The following is a 17,181-nucleotide window of genomic DNA, read 5'->3' on the forward strand; positions in this document are numbered from 1 at the left end:
ATCTCGTATGTCGTAGCGATCATTGGATATGTCGCGTCTGCGAATACAAAATGCTGTATAAAGGATGGGTGAAATGCCATGCTACTTAGGAACCTGGCACGGACAAAACATCTCAGTCTCAGCACCAACCATGGACCACTTCGACGCAACTTCACTGCGCTCCTACCCGTCCACTGTCGCATTGGACAATTTCCCCCCCTCAGATGCGCCTTCGCCATGGCGAACATCTACGTCTTCCGCTTCCATCAGCGAAGATGAGTCGCGAGAGGTGCGCAGACGACGACCCAGCGAAATCCTTCTCGGATTCCCTCGTCCCCCTAGTCGTGCACATATCACGACAAAAGCTCTGGTTTCGAGGCCGTCGGTGAAGACACTTCGTAGGAACTATATGATTCACGAGCTTCCTCTTCTTCACCAGCCGAACCCTTACTATGACGATTCCGACGAGTTCAATCCTGTCTGTGACCCTGGCTTGTCCTATGATCTTATTGCACCACAGCACGATAAACAAGAGGCCCCGCCACTCCATGCTCTCGAAAAGATCGCTGATCTCGTCTTCTCATCGGAGCATATGCTTACCATTCTGCACAACCCGCGCTATCTAGCGAAATTTCGCGAATTTCTTCTTGAGGAGCGTCCACGCTCTCTCCACAGGTTGATTTACTACTTGACAGCGCGCAAGGCCCTTAAAGCAATCGATTACGCGAATTGCTTGGTGCGATGCTTTGTCGATGACGCTCAACCGAAATCATCTGTGTCTGCATTGTCAGGACAGAAGATCGGAGAAATCACCCACCCGGCGCTGCAGCAGCGGGTGCAGGAAGCCTTGAAGATGCTTACTGATGAGGAACTCCCTGCATTTATTACCTCGCGCTGCATAGGAATTACCAGTCGCGTGGTGGAGGAAAGGGTCAGGGGGACCCTACCCAAAAGGTTCCAGAGAACGGATGACGAGAAGGCACTGGCGGAGGTTTTTTGTCTTACAGATCCGTCGAGACGTGATAATCCGATTGTTTTTGCTTCGGAGGGTAGGCAGTCCCCTTCCTGATGAGCCTTTGTTCTTCTGCTGACACCTGTTGGTTTTGGTGGTAGAATTCCATCGCACGACGCAGTATGGCATGGACTATGTGCTTGGACGGAATTGCCGGTTTTTGCAGGGACCGAAGACGAATCCTAATAGTGTGCGGAGGATCAGGGAGGCATTGGAAGCCGGAAGGCATCATTCGGAATTATTTCTGAATTAGTAAGTTTAATTGCGTCCAGTATGCGCACATATGCTGACAATCGAACGGTGTAGCCGTCGCGATGGCTCTCCCTTTATGAATCTTCTGCAGTGCGCTCCACTATGTGACAGCCATGGTAGAGTGCGGTACTTCATCGGGGCTCAGATCGATGTCAGTGGGTTGGTTATGGACGGTGTTCAGATGGAGTCGCTGCGAGATTTGCAAAAGCAGCAGATGAGGGACAATGTGGAAGTCGCAGAGGCACCGATTGGTATCCAGAGAGACGAGTTCCGTGACTTGAGTGAGCTATTCAGTCCACGCGAGCTGAAGGTCACTCAAGACATCGGAGGAAGTCTTTTCCAACCTATGACTTCCCCGGCATTGCGTAATAGCTTCCGGACAAGGTGGTCTGTTGCTGAAGGTGAGGGATCTGTCGAGGCCGATGGGATAAGAGAGAAAGATACCAAGATGGGGACGGCGTTGGTTGGTGTATATGAGAATGTGAGTGCCTCTCACCTAATGTGCGACAGAGTGCTAACTGTTATAGTATCTTCTTGTCCGTCCATATCCATCACTAAGGATATTGTTCACTTCGCCCTCGCTGCAAATCCCTGGAATACTGCAGACCTCCTTTCTCTCTAGAATCGGGAGTAGTGCAGCAGTTAGGGATGAATTACTGCATGCATTGATGAGTGGTCGGAGCGTCACAGCAAGGATCAAATGGTTGAATAGATTTAATGCACAGGGAAGGGATAGGTGGGTTCATTGCACGCCGCTACTTGCGAGTAATGGGGAAGTAGGAGTTTGGATGGTAGTAGTTGTAGATGATGATGAGTGACATTAACCGTCACTACTATGTTCGTGACTTGCACATGAGCACATCATAGTAACAGTGAATATAGAGATAAAAATGATCACGTGCTCATGCAAGCGTTATCCCCATCGATAAATAACATTTGTGACCTTCAGAATTCTTCTCATTCCTCATTCATTCCATAAATCATTTCCCAGACAGTATATTCTCACCGTCTAATGTTATCTACCTAGCCAGCAATCCCTCCACTTCCTCATCCTCTCCCTCACCACCCCTCACCATATCCTCTGAAATCTTCAGTGCCTCTTTTCTTCCCTTCTCTGCATTCACCATCCATACCAGAGGAATAGGCAAGACAATCAACACCGCAATAAAGAAGAACCCACTTCGTACCTGTCCGGTTGCATCGATAAGCACCCCGACGATTGCAGGTCCGATGAACGAGCTCCCCTTGTCTGTCGCAGCGTAAAGTGCATAAAACGCGGCTTCCATACCAGGAGGAATCAACAACCCAAAGAAACTCCGACAATACGAAGACAATCCACCGGAAACGACACCATGCACAATGGCAAGGGGATATATTTCCCATGGTTGCTGCAGTCCGATCACGCCCCAGCTTTTAAACAGAGGGATGTATGCAAGCATACCATAAAGCGGGATGAGTTCGAACAACGCAATGCAGACCATGATGGTATGGTTGGATTTGAGACCGAAGTACCGGGAGACAATAGGCCATAGGAACGCTCCTGCCATACCGGAAAGTGTTGCGGTGATGGAAAGGAGGGCAACCATGGTTGTGCTCATTTTGAGTTCAGTGCGGGCGAAGAGGATTGCCGTACCGGAGACAGTGGCCATTGCGTCTGACAGGAGGAACCACGCCACGAGGAAAACAATCACTTCGCGGAGTTTGAGAGCTATTTTAACCGTTTTCCACAGTGACTTCCACGCGAAGGCGACGAGGTGAAGCCAGATGCGCCAGCGGGGTTGGTGGCTGCTTGCGCCCGTTGAAGTGGATTCGAGGGGTGGTCCGGGACGGCTGCGCAGCCAGCGCCGGCTCACCATGGTGAAGCTGAACCACCAGATGCCAACGAGCAGGAGAACGAAGCGCAAAGGAAGCGTGCCAGAGGCCTTGGAGATCGAGGTTTTGGACAGGGTGAAGAGCAGCAGGATGCTGAGTATTTGGACAAACACTGCTGCGCAGTAGCCGAGACCAACGCCCTTGGAGGAGATCTTGGTGGACAACTGCATTTCTGGGGAGGAAGTGCCTGTTGCGCCGCCCAGACCGAGCCCGGTTGGAGGGCGATGGTTTGGTTCGTCCCTATCAAAGGATGTGCGGGCGTGCACGTATTCGGCTTCTGGATTGAGCCGATGCAGTTCAGCGGCGGACTCCTTGTTGCTGTTCTGAATGGAGGGGTCATTGGCGACGAGCACTGGTAGGAAGGAATTCAGTACGACGAAGGATGAGCCGAGACAGACGACTCCAACGACGACTAAAAGCGCACCCAGTACGAATACTGGAGGCGCGACGAAAACGAATAGCATGCTTGTTGCTGATCCGATAAATCCAAATGCGACAAGAAGCGTCTTGCGATTGTTCTCTATACTATTTATCAGCATTGCCTTATACTCCGAAAAGGCAGTGGGTCATACCATAGTCTGCCAGTGCGCTGAATGAGATCAGAGTCAACGCCTGCACCAGAACCGCCAGAGAGAAAGTATACATGGCAAAACTGGCCGTGTTGATCTCCAATCCCATCAGTCCAACCACACACTGCTCATTGGTGTCATCGCGGCGAAACATGGCTGGGGAAGATTCCTTGGGCGCGGAGGGCGAGTCGGGACCGACACACGGCAAATGGCTGCTTTGGAGGAACCCGCGCTCACGGGCCAATTGCTCCAGTGTGAGGGGAAGGAATGAGCCTATACGATATCATTAGCATTGCAAACATGAGGATGCGTTCAAGGAAGGAATTACACACCTACGCCGCATACCGCGAACACTTCAGCAGCTATACCATAGGCGTACCATCCCCAGATTTCCTGGCGGCTGGTGGGCGTTGTATCCTCGCCGGGATAGCGCGGCGCGCGGGCCTGGCCATCCTCATCCGGAGGAGAGGCCGGCGGAGATGCAAAAGCCATCAGAGGAAACAGGATTGATGAGCAGGGGACCAGAGGAACTTCACAGCAGGTCCATCAAGGGAGAACACACGATCGAAGTCACATTCGGAGGTCTCGGAGACCTGCGGAGATGAGTCCAGTTCAGTGTTGTGCTGCTGACTCAGCCAGGCAGTGTGCACAACTCAACACTAATGCACACTACGTCATGGGGATCCACTTTGGCTGTTCTTATCAGAGCAACTGATCCGATCGATCGATATCGGCTTGGCTTGCCGGCTTCACATCTCTTCATGTGCCCTCACTAGATTCCATGTCAGGCTGGTATATCCTTGTGCTTATGCTCATGCCTGACCGTGAAATCTGTCGCCGTTCTGCACATTTCTACACCATAATTGCCTCATTCAGGGCTCTCATGTTCATCCAGTGAATCATTCTCTCACGGCTTTCTAGCCCCTTTCAGACGCGGGGCATTATTTCCTGGGCTTAGAGTATGACTGGCAGACGGCTATTAAATTGACCAAAGGTAACACTAGACTGCTGCTGTTTCTATGGAAATGTCACTTAGTCTAGGGCAGCCGGCCACGGGCCGGTTCAGGCGCTTTTCCTCGACTGCGTTGAGCCCTTCTCTGTCAACAACACGTCGAGATTCCTTCTTCCTCTGTTCCTCCTTTTCGCCTTCTTCTTCTTCTACCCTCATCCTCCAAACACATACCGTCTCTCTAAGTATTCCGTGTCTTGAACACCCCCCTTGATCATCTAAACCTTTTCACACGTCCATACCACCTGCTGCAGAGGACCGACACCATGTTCTCGGTTCTCTTCCTCTATTTGCAGCTTTTGCTGTTCAAAATGTTGTACTACGTTAGAGGCCATGACAAGAACCTCATCACCAAGTCCGCCGCTTTTGCTCACTTGCCTGAGCCAAATATGAAGCTCGAGGCTCCTGAGTGCGGGCTGCCCGGATGTAGCCTCCTCGACCATCACACCTACCTTGACGTTGAGAAGGGAGGCAGACTTCCCAACCTCCGATGGACTATGCCTCGCTGCGGAGAAGCCAGGGAGTTTGTACTGATTTGCGAAGATCCCGACGTCCCCATCCCGTCTATGGTCTTCGTTCACGGTCTTTTCTTCGAGATTCCACCCACTTGCTTCGTTGCCTACGATGATGACGTTGACATGAATCCCAACATGCCTGGCCGCATCACCTTGGCTGGTTGGAGATACGTTCCTAACCTTCTTGGGTCGTCTTACATCGGTGCCTCGCCCCCCTACGGTCACGGTTATCATCGCTATATTTTCACCATCGTCGCGCTGAGCGAGCCCCTTGACATTGCCCAGCCAGACAAGGCCACCGTCTCAGTCATTAAGGAGGCCATGGCTGGCAAAGTCATCGGATGGGGTGAATGGTTAGGCACCTATCAGCGCACTATGCCTCGCTAACTTGCGTATCTGCTCCTTCGCCAATTCTTCACGGTTCGTCTCTTTATGCGAGTACCTACTTTCAACACGTCTTTGGTTCACGTCTAGGAAGGATTACAGACAGCTCGTTGGGATGACATCTGGACAGAATGTGGTGGATTAATTGACCTTCCTTAGACTGGTCTTCTTTGGAGTGGTCTTTTTTGAACTGGTCTTCTTGTGGCTGGTCTCCGTCTGTTTTCCCTTTTCAATTCTGTTTTCGACTTGATTTTTCTCGCGACTCGTCATCGTGTTGTTTTTTCTTTGCCGTTTGTGTTCTCGACTCAATGTTTCTCATGACTGATCATTCGTGTGTTGTTTTACATCATATGCTGCTGGTCTTAGTACCAGTCTAATCATTGATTGAGCTAACGCGTCGGAACCTAATCTAATTTATTAACTTGCTTGATCTCACATAGTATATAGGATACCCCTCGTCCTCGCCCCTCACTCCTCGTCGTCCTTCACGCCCCTACACGAATCAGTGTTAGCCACAACCACGAGCCTAGAATGTATAAACGACCTACCAGAGTTATCCTCAACTTGCTTCATGAACACTGCGAACCTCCGCATGGTGGCTTCAACCGACGACTCACACGCCCGTAGCGTTGCGGGGCCCGCACATCGTCCCCCTTCAATAGCCTCTTTCCCTAACGACCTGAATATCTTTTGCAGAGTCTCCAACACCTCCAAGATCTTCATTAAGTTCCTCCCCAGTAGTGTTCTTACAAGCATCACCGATTCCCTTTCATCCAGCTCCATCTGCCCCAACACTGTCTTACTCCTCATACAGATAAATTGCGGCAATGGCTCCTCGAACGCCAACACTGATGGATCAAATAGCATGTTTCCCCTCGTAATATTATATGCTATACAGACGGCTTCAAATAGGGAGAGACATTGCTCCGCCAATGCTGGTATCATCACATATGATGAGTGTGGGCTTTTTCGACAGTCTTGGCATTGGAGTACATCCTTGCCGTGTGTATATACCCTTTGAACGATATCGAGAACCGTGCCGAGTTCAACAACGGGCTGGACAGTCCGGAGCTCCGTAATTATTTGAAGTCCATTAATCGAGCAGGGGCAGTTGGTAGTGGACGGTTCCATTCTGGTGGCGTGCTGGGGCATTTGGTGCCCCGTTGACATTGCTGATGTGGCTTCTCTATTGACGGTAAGTCTTATCATCCTCCAGATGCTGTGTGATGGAGGGCTGGGATATGACTCAATCTAACTTCATACTTGCCTTCACGTGTCGTTCCATTCAAGTACGACCTCGGTGGGTGTGATTCATGGCAGCCTCACATTTCCGATCAACCTTGAAGGAATTGGCTTTGTTGGTCCAGAATATCTGGACAGCCTGTTCGTCGTGGAACATGTTGTCATTCGACCCGCAGTGGGTTGCACAGATATCATTGTGACCGGTAGGCTGGTCGACGTATAGCAATTTGGCTTGGATTGAATACGAGAAGCGGACCCTTGCTTTGGCGATAATCTGAAGGCAATACTGATTGTTTTCTGGTTTAGGAGTTACGGGAGTTCAGAAGCAGGATACGGCCTAGAAAGGTCCTGGAAAAAGCGACCAATAGTCGAATCAAAACTAATCACTACAAAGTTTCTAAACTATGAACAGCAGTGCCATCGCCTACACCCTGGCCATCCTCTTCATTTGCAACATAACCTCCTCCAACCGCCTCTCAGTCTCCTTAGTCAGAGATACGCGAGCGGTCGATTCTTGCGTATAAAGTGTGATTCTTTTGGCCGTTGACAGCAGATCCGATAATTGACTGTACAAGATCTGCAAGATGCAGAAGTACTTGTCACCAGACTGGACGCAGAACTTTCCCACTACCAATGGACATGCATCAATTTGACCCATGAAATGCAGCCCACCACTCCGGTGCCGTCTGCTCACATTTCCTGGAATATCCTGCTTGCAATCCGGCAGCATATGCTCATGATACCCGTTGTAAAGCAATCTTTGTGGATTCCCGGCTTCCCCTGTCGTTATAGCCTCCAGATTCGTCATCAGACTGTCGATATTGACAACGATGACCATGAGTATATCCCTCTTCGTGATGCAGCAGACGCAACATTTGAGAATGGTATCGGATACATTCAGCAGCATACGTTGACAGTGAAGAATATGGTCAATCGACATATACGGCCCCATCCTTACGGCGATCGACATCTGCCTGAACGATTCCTGGATCGTGTACTCGTGACACTGGAATTGATATGCGTGCGGCGCTAGAACGGCTGACACGGGCTTTATCTCTCCGGCAGGGAGGCCATATAGGTATGGTCTCTTTGTCATCTTCGCTTGAGCAAATGGAGTAGTTTCGGTGGCTATCTGTCTGGCTGGGAAAGGGTCCATCGTGGAGAATGGCAGCGACCAAGCCAGGGGTTCTTCCTTCAGATATTTCGCCTCTGATGGGGCGTCCATGATACCATGAATTTTCTCCAAGGTCGTGGCTGCGATAAGCGGTGTATCCTGAATAAAGCTTGTCGAGTTGTGCTTCGGATCTACTGGAGAACGGCCACCAGTACTTTCAGGCTTGACGCTGCTTACAATCGAATCCAACAGCAAACCTTCCTGCCCGAGATCGACCGGCGGGTTGGCAATGAACTCTTGCACCCAGCTATCGGAAAATAGATCGAAGCCACTATCCGCGACTATTCCAATTAACATCACACAGCGGTATAATAGCCGACAAGTTAGCGACACTTACACAAAGCTGTGGGAGTAGCCTCATCCAAGAAGCAATCGCCCGGTAAACTTGGAACCGAATCTATCACACCAACAGGGTCCAAAACACTTTGGCTCCCACCTGCCTTGTCCAGTAGCAGTAGAGTATCATCCAACACAGTCTCTTGCTCGTCTTCTAACTTCATCTTCTTCTTTCTGTTATTGTTACTGCTGTTATTGCTGTTACTGTTCTTGGAACCGTTCCGCGCTCGCGACTCTTGCTTCCTAGGCCCATCTAGAAACTCACGATCGCGACGATAGTCGCTCTCGTCGTCGACATCTTTCTTCTTCGCTGGCCTCCCTAACCGTCGCGATATGCTGTAGACACAGTCGATCTGGTGTTTCTGACACCGACGACAGGCTGGCTTTTCATGGCTGCAACGGATCTTGGCTTGTTGGCAGGCGTTGCAGGTGGAGCGGACTTTGACACTTTTAGGCAGTGGATGGGGATGCTCGTTCATGTTGAATAGATAGATATATGATCAGTATAGATAAGAAGAACACTGCTATATTACTAGCGTCGTAATAATTCACAGCAATAAGTAAAGCTCTCCTGCATCATCCTCCAGGGGGTTACATACTACTTATATGTACTATAATAATAGTATGCAGCAGTCAGTACTACTTACTACAACAACAACTACTACTACTAGTAGCCATAGCAAGCCCAACCCAACCACACACCACAAATCCCAGCATAGAGGATACTATGAACTAGTTGACCGCCACGCCACGCCAAGCCACGCCATGATGCCACGCCCTGCACGCCCTACCACACAGGGACAGGTTCCCACACAGTAAGCAACCCGTTCGAACGGGACGACGGGTGGGTGATTAAGTTGAGGTTACATGGGCGAGAGAAATCTTTTCACGTTGTACACGACCCTTCTGCCATTACCACCTACTAGTCTACTACCCACTTAACTCCTGATTTCTACCGCTAAGGCTGATCCCAAAGAAGATTGTCTCTGCCGTTCTTGTCTCATATGCCCAGAAACTCAGAATCTTTGAGTTCTGAGTCACTAGTACTTGTCCTACCACCCTTCTTGCCCTCCTCCTGCGTGATGATGATTGGGGAGAGACATGCTTCCCTCCTCTCCACACGATGGCTTGCTTTGTCTGTGTAGGGTGGATTGGACTAAGTGTTAATTGTAGGGTGGTGTGGTGTAGTATAATGTAGTATATGCTTGTCATGAATTCTGTCCAGCTTTGATCCTCCAGCTACTGCTGATGGTAATTAGAGAGTTCCGAATAAGGTAGGTCTATCCCCCTAGGTTGTGTTACGTTGGTGCGGTGCCTTTTACGAATATGGTAGATGGTTAGTGCGTGCTGATTCATTCATTTTTTTTATTATTTTTTTGTTCAGAAAGTAAGGTTTTACCATACCGCCTTGTTGGGTCGGATTTAGGCTATAGCGCTAGCTGAGTCGGGCCTGGGCCTGGACCTGGCTTTCTTCGAAGAAGTTGTTACTCATTGCTAGCGTGGTCTCTGTCGGGGAGTCGGTGGGTGGAAGTGTTGTTGTAGTGGTAGCAGCAATAGAAGTACTGGTAGTGAGAACAGAAGTACCAATGCTGCTGCTGCTGCTGCTCAAATCGCATTCAACCCACCTCATCGAAGTCGTCGTCGTTGTAGCCGTACTCATACTCGTAGACATAGCCACCCCTCCCTCACTCCCACTACCAGTAGGCAAGTCCACCTCATTTCTAACGTAAAACCAATTCCCCGCTACGGGCGTCCCCAGTCCCGCTGCATCTACAAAGAGCTTCATGTCGAATCCCGCTCGTGCCTCCGCTGTAGGGGGGAATATGTGCTCGAAACATTCTGGGAAGGTGTAGTTGGGTGGTTGAGTGTACAGGAGGTAGAGGTATCGGTGGTGAGAGTTGGTAGGGGGTTGGGGGCCGATGTAAGGTGCTGATTTTCTGGTGGGGACTTGGGGGTTTGGGAGGAGGATGTTGGTGTTGTTGGGGTATGGGATTAGGTCGGGCTGGTACCAGTGCAGGATGACGGTTGCTGTGGTGTGGTTGTAGAGGACGTCGAGGTCGAGGAAGAGGATGATGTAGGTTTGGTGCAGTGGGAGTTGCTGGGTGCTGAGGATTGGGAGGGGCTTCGTGTCTGTCATTGTTGGGTTAGGGGTTATGTGGTATGAGAGCAGGTGATAGAGGGAGGATATACCGAGTATTTGGAGGGTGTCGCCGGGTTGGATCCATGGGGTGTTGGGGTAGTGGAGATGGAGGGTTTGGGGATAGTGTGGAAGAGGGTCGATGATTTGGGTACTGGCTAGAGGCATGAGGAGGGAGATGAGGAGATAATAGTTCATAATGGTTTTGGGAATGGTAGGTACTAGGTGTAGCGGTAGAAACTGTGCGAGATGTCATGTATGTGGGCTTAGATTTGAGACTTTATTATAAATACTATCTCGCGGGCTTCAGTGTAACAGAACGGGAAATATTGTCAGCCGGTGATTATTGCAATCGGCTCTCACTATCACGATTCTGCTACCGGTCTATATCTCTCATCTGCACATCTCCATTCTATCCCCTTCACATACACCCACCCTAACAGCGGACACACTACAGCCCCAATCATTCCTCCCACCAACCCGTATGTCCATCCAGTTCCCCAGAGTACCATGGCTGGATGCACTAGTCCTGTTGCTGCTGCTCCTAGAAAGCACCGCACCAGGTTATTCGCCGCCATAGCTGTGGCGGGTGTACTGTAGTACAAATCCACAATAAGAATATTCATGATATTGTAGGCTGCTGTGATGGAGAAGCTGATGGCGAAGATGAGGACAAGGGCGTGGGAGAGGGTCGGCGTGGCTAGGCTCATGAGCGCGGAGTAGCTTAGGATAGACAAGGCTGCTAGAAGCTATGATATGGTACTCATCAGTCAATAACGTCATCAAGTAATGTCAAGAATGAGGGGTAACACCGTCAATGGGAGACAAATTTGGATTCGGGCCCGCTCAATTGGAAATGCTCCGTGGTGGTGCGCTTGGAGAATCGGAGACCCAAACTGCTCCCGTAGGCGCCGATAATTCCAGTCGAGCAGGAGCCCGCTGAAAGTTGTGCTTAGAAGGGATCCCACGCCAGCAGGAACGAAGACCAATCCGATTGCGAAGTCATTCAGATGGTAGGTCTCCTTGAACTGTGATGGGATTCCAGCAGTGACGGCGTAGTAGCTGGCAAAGAGAAGGCCATTGGACAGTAAGACGAGCCCGGTTGGGCGGTGCGAAAGAAGACGCAACGTGGTTAGTGGATTAGGAAGGGCAATGCTCGAAGATTTCTGGCCCGGGGGACTGGTAGTCGCGGGTGCTGGATTGCGCCAATGTCTGTACCAAGCCAGGCCAGACTGGTTCCAGCCGTTTGGTGAAATGGAGCCATCACCTACCATCCTGCGACATGTTTCCGGGAAGAAGATGAGGAGGGGGGCAAAAAATACCCCAGATGTTATTGCAAGAAACCAGAAAATGGCCTGCCAACCCAGGTACTGACTTAGGATCCCCCCAACCAGGGGTCCAACAGACGGCGCGAGGATGATCCCTAGAGACGTGATTCCCATATATGTACCGCGCTCAGCGGATGTTATCACGTCTGCAGCCACAGCAGAAGCGAGCGCGACGGTGCCGCTGCTACCGCAGCTCTGGATGGCGCGAAGGATCAGCAGTGCCGGGTAGCTGTGCTGCAAGGCGAGCGCGATATTACCTGTGATATAGACGGCAAAACAAAGGATATATGCTGGTCGACGGCCGGCTTGGTCGGCGAAGGATCCCATGAAGGCCGGGGCGAGACCTTGACATAGCTGTTCGGTCAGTGCAGCCAGCTGCTGATGAAAAAGTCCACACGTACCATGTATGTTGTGATTGTCAAGTTAATCTGCGAGCTAGTGACATGTAAGTCTGCAGCAATGGAGTTCAGAGCTGGATAGTAGATGTTAGCGGAAAGTGGTGAGAAACTGGACGCAAGCGCGGCGGTTAGGATGATGAGCCGTTTCTGGCCAGGTGTAAAAATCGAGTATGGCTTCTTCGCGGGCTGTTCAGCCAGCAGGGGTGTGCCTTCAGTGGCAGGCTGGTTTGCTGCCACCAGAGTCGCTTGATCTTGCTGATTGTTTGACATGATCTTCAACTCTATGCCCGAAATCGGAGGATTTCAGTTGTCCCAGCCAAGATTATCTTACTTCTAGACGAATACTGCATGCTCGTGAAAACCATGATTTGCTCTATCACCTAGTGTGACAACTGACGTATATACCATTCAACCATACTTACAATTTCGGCAATAGTCTTTCCTCTGCCTCCCCTGTGTAGATGTGTGATGGCCGCAGCAACTTGCCGCGTGTCACTGTAGGTTGTTAGAAAGTCCCGATATCCTACCGTCGCATCACGGCTTACGCATGTACTCCCGCCAATGCGCCATAATTCCCATGATCCGCTGGGCCAACATCGCCGCTGGGATGATCTCCGGGTCGAAGCCACTACACGTGTCAGCAGCGGGTCCAATCGAGCAACGCTTTCCTTCGGGCGCCGTACATGGCTGTGAAGATGAAATGTCCGTAGAAGTCACCGTTCACGTACAGCTCCCGCTCTGTGAAGTAGGCATCATTCGAACAAGTTCTCTCAATCCGCTCGGCTAGTTTAAAAAGCTTGTCTGCAGACATATCCAGATCCTTCAATATGGATCGGATTGGCGGTACTCGCGGATCGATGCCTTTGTACGAGCGATGGCCATACCCAAACACCTTCACGTGTCCCTGCTTCACGTTGTGAATATAACCTGGTATATTCTCGGCCTCGCCAATATCCCTCAAGGTTCTCTTGGCGGATTCCGTGGCGCCGAAATGCAGCGGCCCCCATGCCGACCCTATGGCCGTGATCAAGCAGGAGATAGGATCCGTCAAGGATGATGATGTGGCCAGAGCAGAGAAGACTGTCAATGCCATTCCGTGGTCCGAGTTGAGGATAGAAAACCGCCGGAAGCAAGACAGCTTGACACGATCGGGACGACCTGTCCTCGAGTCCACAAGTCCCGCCATCACAAAAAGATTTTCATAGTATGACCTTCCCCTAGAGGGCGGCGTAAATCGTAGACCGTTCCGATGACAATTCACAAGGCCAAATACCACAGCGTAGGCAGCCACAGTTCGGATTATTGCACGGTCGGTATCCTCAGGATTATTCCGATACATGTTAGCATCATGCGATGCCGGGATCATGTCAGGGTGACTAGCTAGACAAGCCGAAAGGCCAGCAACAATGAGCGGCAGCGGCGACGAGGTGCCTCTAGACAGACATTTCATCAGCGATGGCAGATGCAGATCCGATTTACTTACGGAAGGCTCCAGATCGTTCTCTGCACATCATCTGGCACGGCTAGCATGGCCTCTGTCAATTTGTGGCTGAGATTAATCCTCTGCGGCACTGTCGGATAAGATCCCCAGACAAGGAGATGCAGTACGTCCTCGAAATCGCTTTGCCAAAGTTGCTCCAAGCTGTAGCCGCGGAAAAGAAGCAAACTCCTCTCATGATCCCTAGAACAGTCAGGTCGTTCAGCCACTGCAGTGGAACTCGTACGAGAAGCTTATGGCCGTCTCCACAACGGTAGTATTTCTCAACCCAGGGTCATGTACCCTGAGGCCACCAGCGACCTGATCTGCACGGTCGGCTCCCATTCCTGGGCCTTTAATTTTTTTGAAGTCCACGGCCGAGACGGCATTTCTCCGGATTGGGATCTCATATTGCACATCGGTGCGCGAGTCTTTGACATAGAGTATTCCGGAGGACATTGAATTGACGATGCTCCGTAGCGGGTCCGCTAGTCGAGTTCTGTGGCATAGATGCCCCGCCATGTTGGCGAAACCATCATTTTAAGATCGCCTGGGACCGTGGCATAATTTCCCGGTGGGTAGCAAATGCCCGCAATAACTGACAAATTGTCTCGGGTTTCCAAGTTTTCGACAGTGCTGTTTTCGAAGTATTGACCGTCATCAATGTTCCAGTCGTCCGTTGCAGCTTACTCGGCTTCTTGCGGAGTAAATTTCTCGCGTATATGGCAGTTAGCCATGGTGGTACTATGCCTTATTCCGTCGTGGCATGCCATTCTTTAAGGGCACTTAAAACACCGATTCTCAACGCTGGTGGCCAGGTCTCACTCTTTACAGGCCTCTTAGCGAGCGGGACTGGTTGGTTAAAGGGTGTGTGATATTCCAAGAAACGAAAGTGAATTCGATGAATATAGAATTGTTTTATTATTAACTACATTGCATAATATTCGTCATATCATAGCATGTTTTGTGAACCCTCCATTCGGTGCTTGCTTACTCGGGCATATGCTTGAAAGGCTTCTCCAAGTGCTCCTGGCAGAAAGGAAGCTTGCTAACGGTCCAAATCTCGGTGTCCTGGAAGAGAAGTTTAGATCAGTAAGGGGGCTATTACACGGGATCGCAGAACATACGGGCTTGAGGGTTTTCTTGATTTCTGTGTCAAAAGTACCAGCTTTCAGGGCGATGATTTCTGGGGCCGCGTCGGGATCGTGCGCGATGGGTGAGCCACAATCCGAACAGAAGAGACGGTGCACCGCATGGCCGGAGGATCCCGTTCCAGACCACTTCTTGATGGGTCCATTGACCGTCAATTTGTCCTTGGGGACAACGGCAACTAGAGCTGTTGGGAAGGTCAGTAACCATGGAACGGCCTTGCTTAGTTCGAACTGGGGGGGTTGGGAGCCAAGGAGAACACCTACAGTAGGTTGACCCGCTTTGACGCTGGCAGTCGTCACAATGATCGTACCCCACGATGAGGGGTGCGTCGATGTCCACAGTGTAAGTGACAGCCTTGCACAGGCAGTGGCCGGACAAAGGCATTCTGGCAATAATTGGATGGAGAATTTGGGAGGGTGTTGGAGAATGCTGATTGGAGAGAAGGAGAGACTGGAAGGCGACCAAGGTGCTCACGAGATGAGGACCCTCGAGAAAAGTGGAAGACGAGGCGACGTATTTATAGCTGACATCTTGCCCATCCGCGAGGTTGAGAAGATTATCACCCAAGGATCCGGATGGGCGATGGGGTGGAAGAAAGCCGTTCTCGTTGACGACATGGCTGGATGGGCTGGAATTGGCGTTGGCCGCGACCGTCTGAGAAAACAACAATTTGTCATGCCCTGAAGAGGGGCGCGCCTTTGCGTCACGGGACAACCTCTCTGCTTCGTTCCTTCTGTTCTCCCTTCTCCAATTTTCTCCACTTCTCGTCCCTCGATGCGATGCACGGTTGCTTTGCTTTCCTTTCTTTGTTACGCCTCAAAAGAAACTTCTGCTCTAGCCCCCCTTGCTCACTTCTCGGACTCCATTTCCAGCGGGTGGATCTCTCTCCCTCTCCCTCTCTCAGAGCAGGTTTCGCAACAGCCGCGGTAGTTACGGAGTTACGCCGGAATCCAATCACTCACTCACTGCACTGCCCTGCACTCTCACCAATCATCCTCCAGCTGCCCCATATCAATCAGGGTGCTGATCGCACACTTGACATGCTGCCATCCCGAAATGGTGTGGGCGGTTGTTCCAATAGACGTGTCGATTTTAGTCCACAAACTATGCTGACCGGATAAGGTGCAGTGCTGGTCCCTCTTTCCATCCTACTCTTTCCGGACAAAGATTTGTCACGCTCTACCCCGGAGATGACCGGCAATGTGCTCTGAGTTAGTAGTCCATAATCTTGGAGATTTGAGATTCCTGATCCCGAATTGGGGAGCACTGGCCGCCGATCGCTGGCCGACAACTTCGCGACACGCGGGTCGGCGGGGGATTTGTTGAGGTCACCCCAAAGCCCGTGAAGTATCCGGTCAACCGAGCAAAAGACGCTTCCTGTGCATTACTCCACACCATGCGTGAGCTCCGAGCCATAGTGGGTGTGTGTGTTTGTGTCGGCAAAAGCAATTATCTGCTCACCGAATGCCAAAATTTGGGCGAATGTCAGATCTGCGCGGGGTATCCCTGCTCAACATACCCAGTCACGTATGCAGCACAATCTCCCGGAAGGCTTGATACCTGCTTAGGTAGATATCATGTTTGATCCATAAATCGACCTGTCATCTGCTGGAGCTGAAATCTTGTCCTCTGGAGCACTGTCTTGTTCAGCACGGTATGTAGGTAGACATGAAGAAACTTGTACATCGTTGCCGAGGGCAAACACTTGTACTCGCGTTCAACATCACCCCTGGGTTTGTTCGGTCTTCATGGCCTAGGCTGCACTTTGTCGTACGCTGCTTACTCCTGGGGCATGACGCTAACTGTGCAGCAAGATGTGCGATAATCCCAAAGGATGGCCCCAAATAGAGCTGCAGAGAGTATGCCACTGCATCATGTTTGGTTTCGGCGTAGAGATTCGGATGTGACGGTTTCCAGTTCACCATCGATTCGGGCTCTGATGTGGTTTCCAAAACAAAATAGCCGATTGGCATCTACGGAAATATAACCTTTCTGGGTAGGACCCAAATGCATTTGATCACTCTGCATATGCGAAGCCATGCATAATACAGCATCCCAGCCCAATTATTGCCTATGTTATCTACATTCTCAGTAGACAGGGTGTCTAGTGAGCGAAAGGCATGCGAGATATGGAATTGGGAAAGAGATGTGATAGGGGCAGTCAATGATCGCACATAAAACAATTATGATCGTATGGCAAGCTACCGACTGGTCTTCACTCAGTCCATAGTTTTCGGTTGTCGGAAGCTACTCACAGACAGGGATGCATCTAAATGCGAGGCTCATCTCATAACATTGACTTCGTAGTGCTTTGTAAAACATTAGCTGTGACTTGATAGGCTTGC

General features: G+C 50.7%; 7 protein-coding genes across 7 annotated transcripts; 2 read left to right on the plus strand and 5 right to left on the minus strand.

Moving 5' to 3' along the window:
• Positions 1 to 130: 130 nt before the first annotated feature.
• AtWU_11122 (white collar) lies at positions 131 to 1,877 on the plus strand (the record flags this gene model as incomplete). The annotated part of the gene is made up of 5 exons (XM_035506224.1): positions 131 to 1,028; positions 1,093 to 1,243; positions 1,298 to 1,724; positions 1,771 to 1,779; positions 1,866 to 1,877. 5 exons carry the CDS (start codon positions 131 to 133, stop codon positions 1,875 to 1,877), a joined length of 1,497 nt encoding a protein of 498 aa, XP_035362117.1.
• Positions 1,878 to 2,262: 385 nt separating this feature from the next.
• AtWU_11123 (MFS transporter) lies at positions 2,263 to 4,176 on the minus strand (the record flags this gene model as incomplete). The annotated part of the gene is made up of 3 exons (XM_035506225.1): positions 2,263 to 3,635; positions 3,688 to 3,957; positions 4,017 to 4,176. 3 exons carry the CDS (start codon positions 4,174 to 4,176, stop codon positions 2,263 to 2,265), a joined length of 1,803 nt encoding a protein of 600 aa, XP_035362118.1.
• Positions 4,177 to 4,959: 783 nt separating this feature from the next.
• On the plus strand, positions 4,960 to 5,595 carry AtWU_11124 (YbhB/YbcL family Raf kinase inhibitor-like protein; the record flags this gene model as incomplete). The annotated part of the gene is made up of 1 exon (XM_035506226.1): positions 4,960 to 5,595. One exon carries the CDS (start codon positions 4,960 to 4,962, stop codon positions 5,593 to 5,595), a length of 636 nt encoding a protein of 211 aa, XP_035362119.1.
• Positions 5,596 to 7,258: 1,663 nt separating this feature from the next.
• Positions 7,259 to 8,823, minus strand: AtWU_11125 (Zn(II)2Cys6 transcription factor domain-containing protein; the record flags this gene model as incomplete). Its single annotated transcript, XM_035506227.1, has 2 exons — positions 7,259 to 8,289; positions 8,346 to 8,823. The coding sequence occupies 2 exons, from the start codon at positions 8,821 to 8,823 to the stop codon at positions 7,259 to 7,261; spliced, it is 1,509 nt and encodes a 502-aa protein (XP_035362120.1).
• A 956-nt stretch (positions 8,824 to 9,779) lies between these two features.
• Positions 9,780 to 12,477, minus strand: AtWU_11126 (putative MFS efflux transporter; the record flags this gene model as incomplete). The annotated part of the gene is made up of 5 exons (XM_035506228.1): positions 9,780 to 10,474; positions 10,535 to 10,721; positions 10,991 to 11,230; positions 11,294 to 12,163; positions 12,211 to 12,477. 5 exons carry the CDS (start codon positions 12,475 to 12,477, stop codon positions 9,780 to 9,782), a joined length of 2,259 nt encoding a protein of 752 aa, XP_035362121.1.
• A 148-nt stretch (positions 12,478 to 12,625) lies between these two features.
• AtWU_11127 (putative citrate synthase) lies at positions 12,626 to 14,143 on the minus strand (the record flags this gene model as incomplete). Its single annotated transcript, XM_035506229.1, has 5 exons — positions 12,626 to 12,702; positions 12,753 to 12,835; positions 12,891 to 13,640; positions 13,691 to 13,888; positions 13,932 to 14,143. 5 exons carry the CDS (start codon positions 14,141 to 14,143, stop codon positions 12,626 to 12,628), a joined length of 1,320 nt encoding a protein of 439 aa, XP_035362122.1.
• A 531-nt stretch (positions 14,144 to 14,674) lies between these two features.
• Positions 14,675 to 15,220, minus strand: AtWU_11128 (GFA family protein; the record flags this gene model as incomplete). The annotated part of the gene is made up of 3 exons (XM_035506230.1): positions 14,675 to 14,755; positions 14,812 to 15,020; positions 15,100 to 15,220. The coding sequence occupies 3 exons, from the start codon at positions 15,218 to 15,220 to the stop codon at positions 14,675 to 14,677; spliced, it is 411 nt and encodes a 136-aa protein (XP_035362123.1).
• Between the last annotated feature and the right edge of the window lie 1,961 nt (positions 15,221 to 17,181).

Source organism: Aspergillus tubingensis, assembly GCF_013340325.1.
Source record: "Aspergillus tubingensis WU-2223L DNA, scaffold_15, whole genome shotgun sequence".
Classification (NCBI taxonomy): domain Eukaryota; kingdom Fungi; phylum Ascomycota; class Eurotiomycetes; order Eurotiales; family Aspergillaceae; genus Aspergillus; species Aspergillus tubingensis.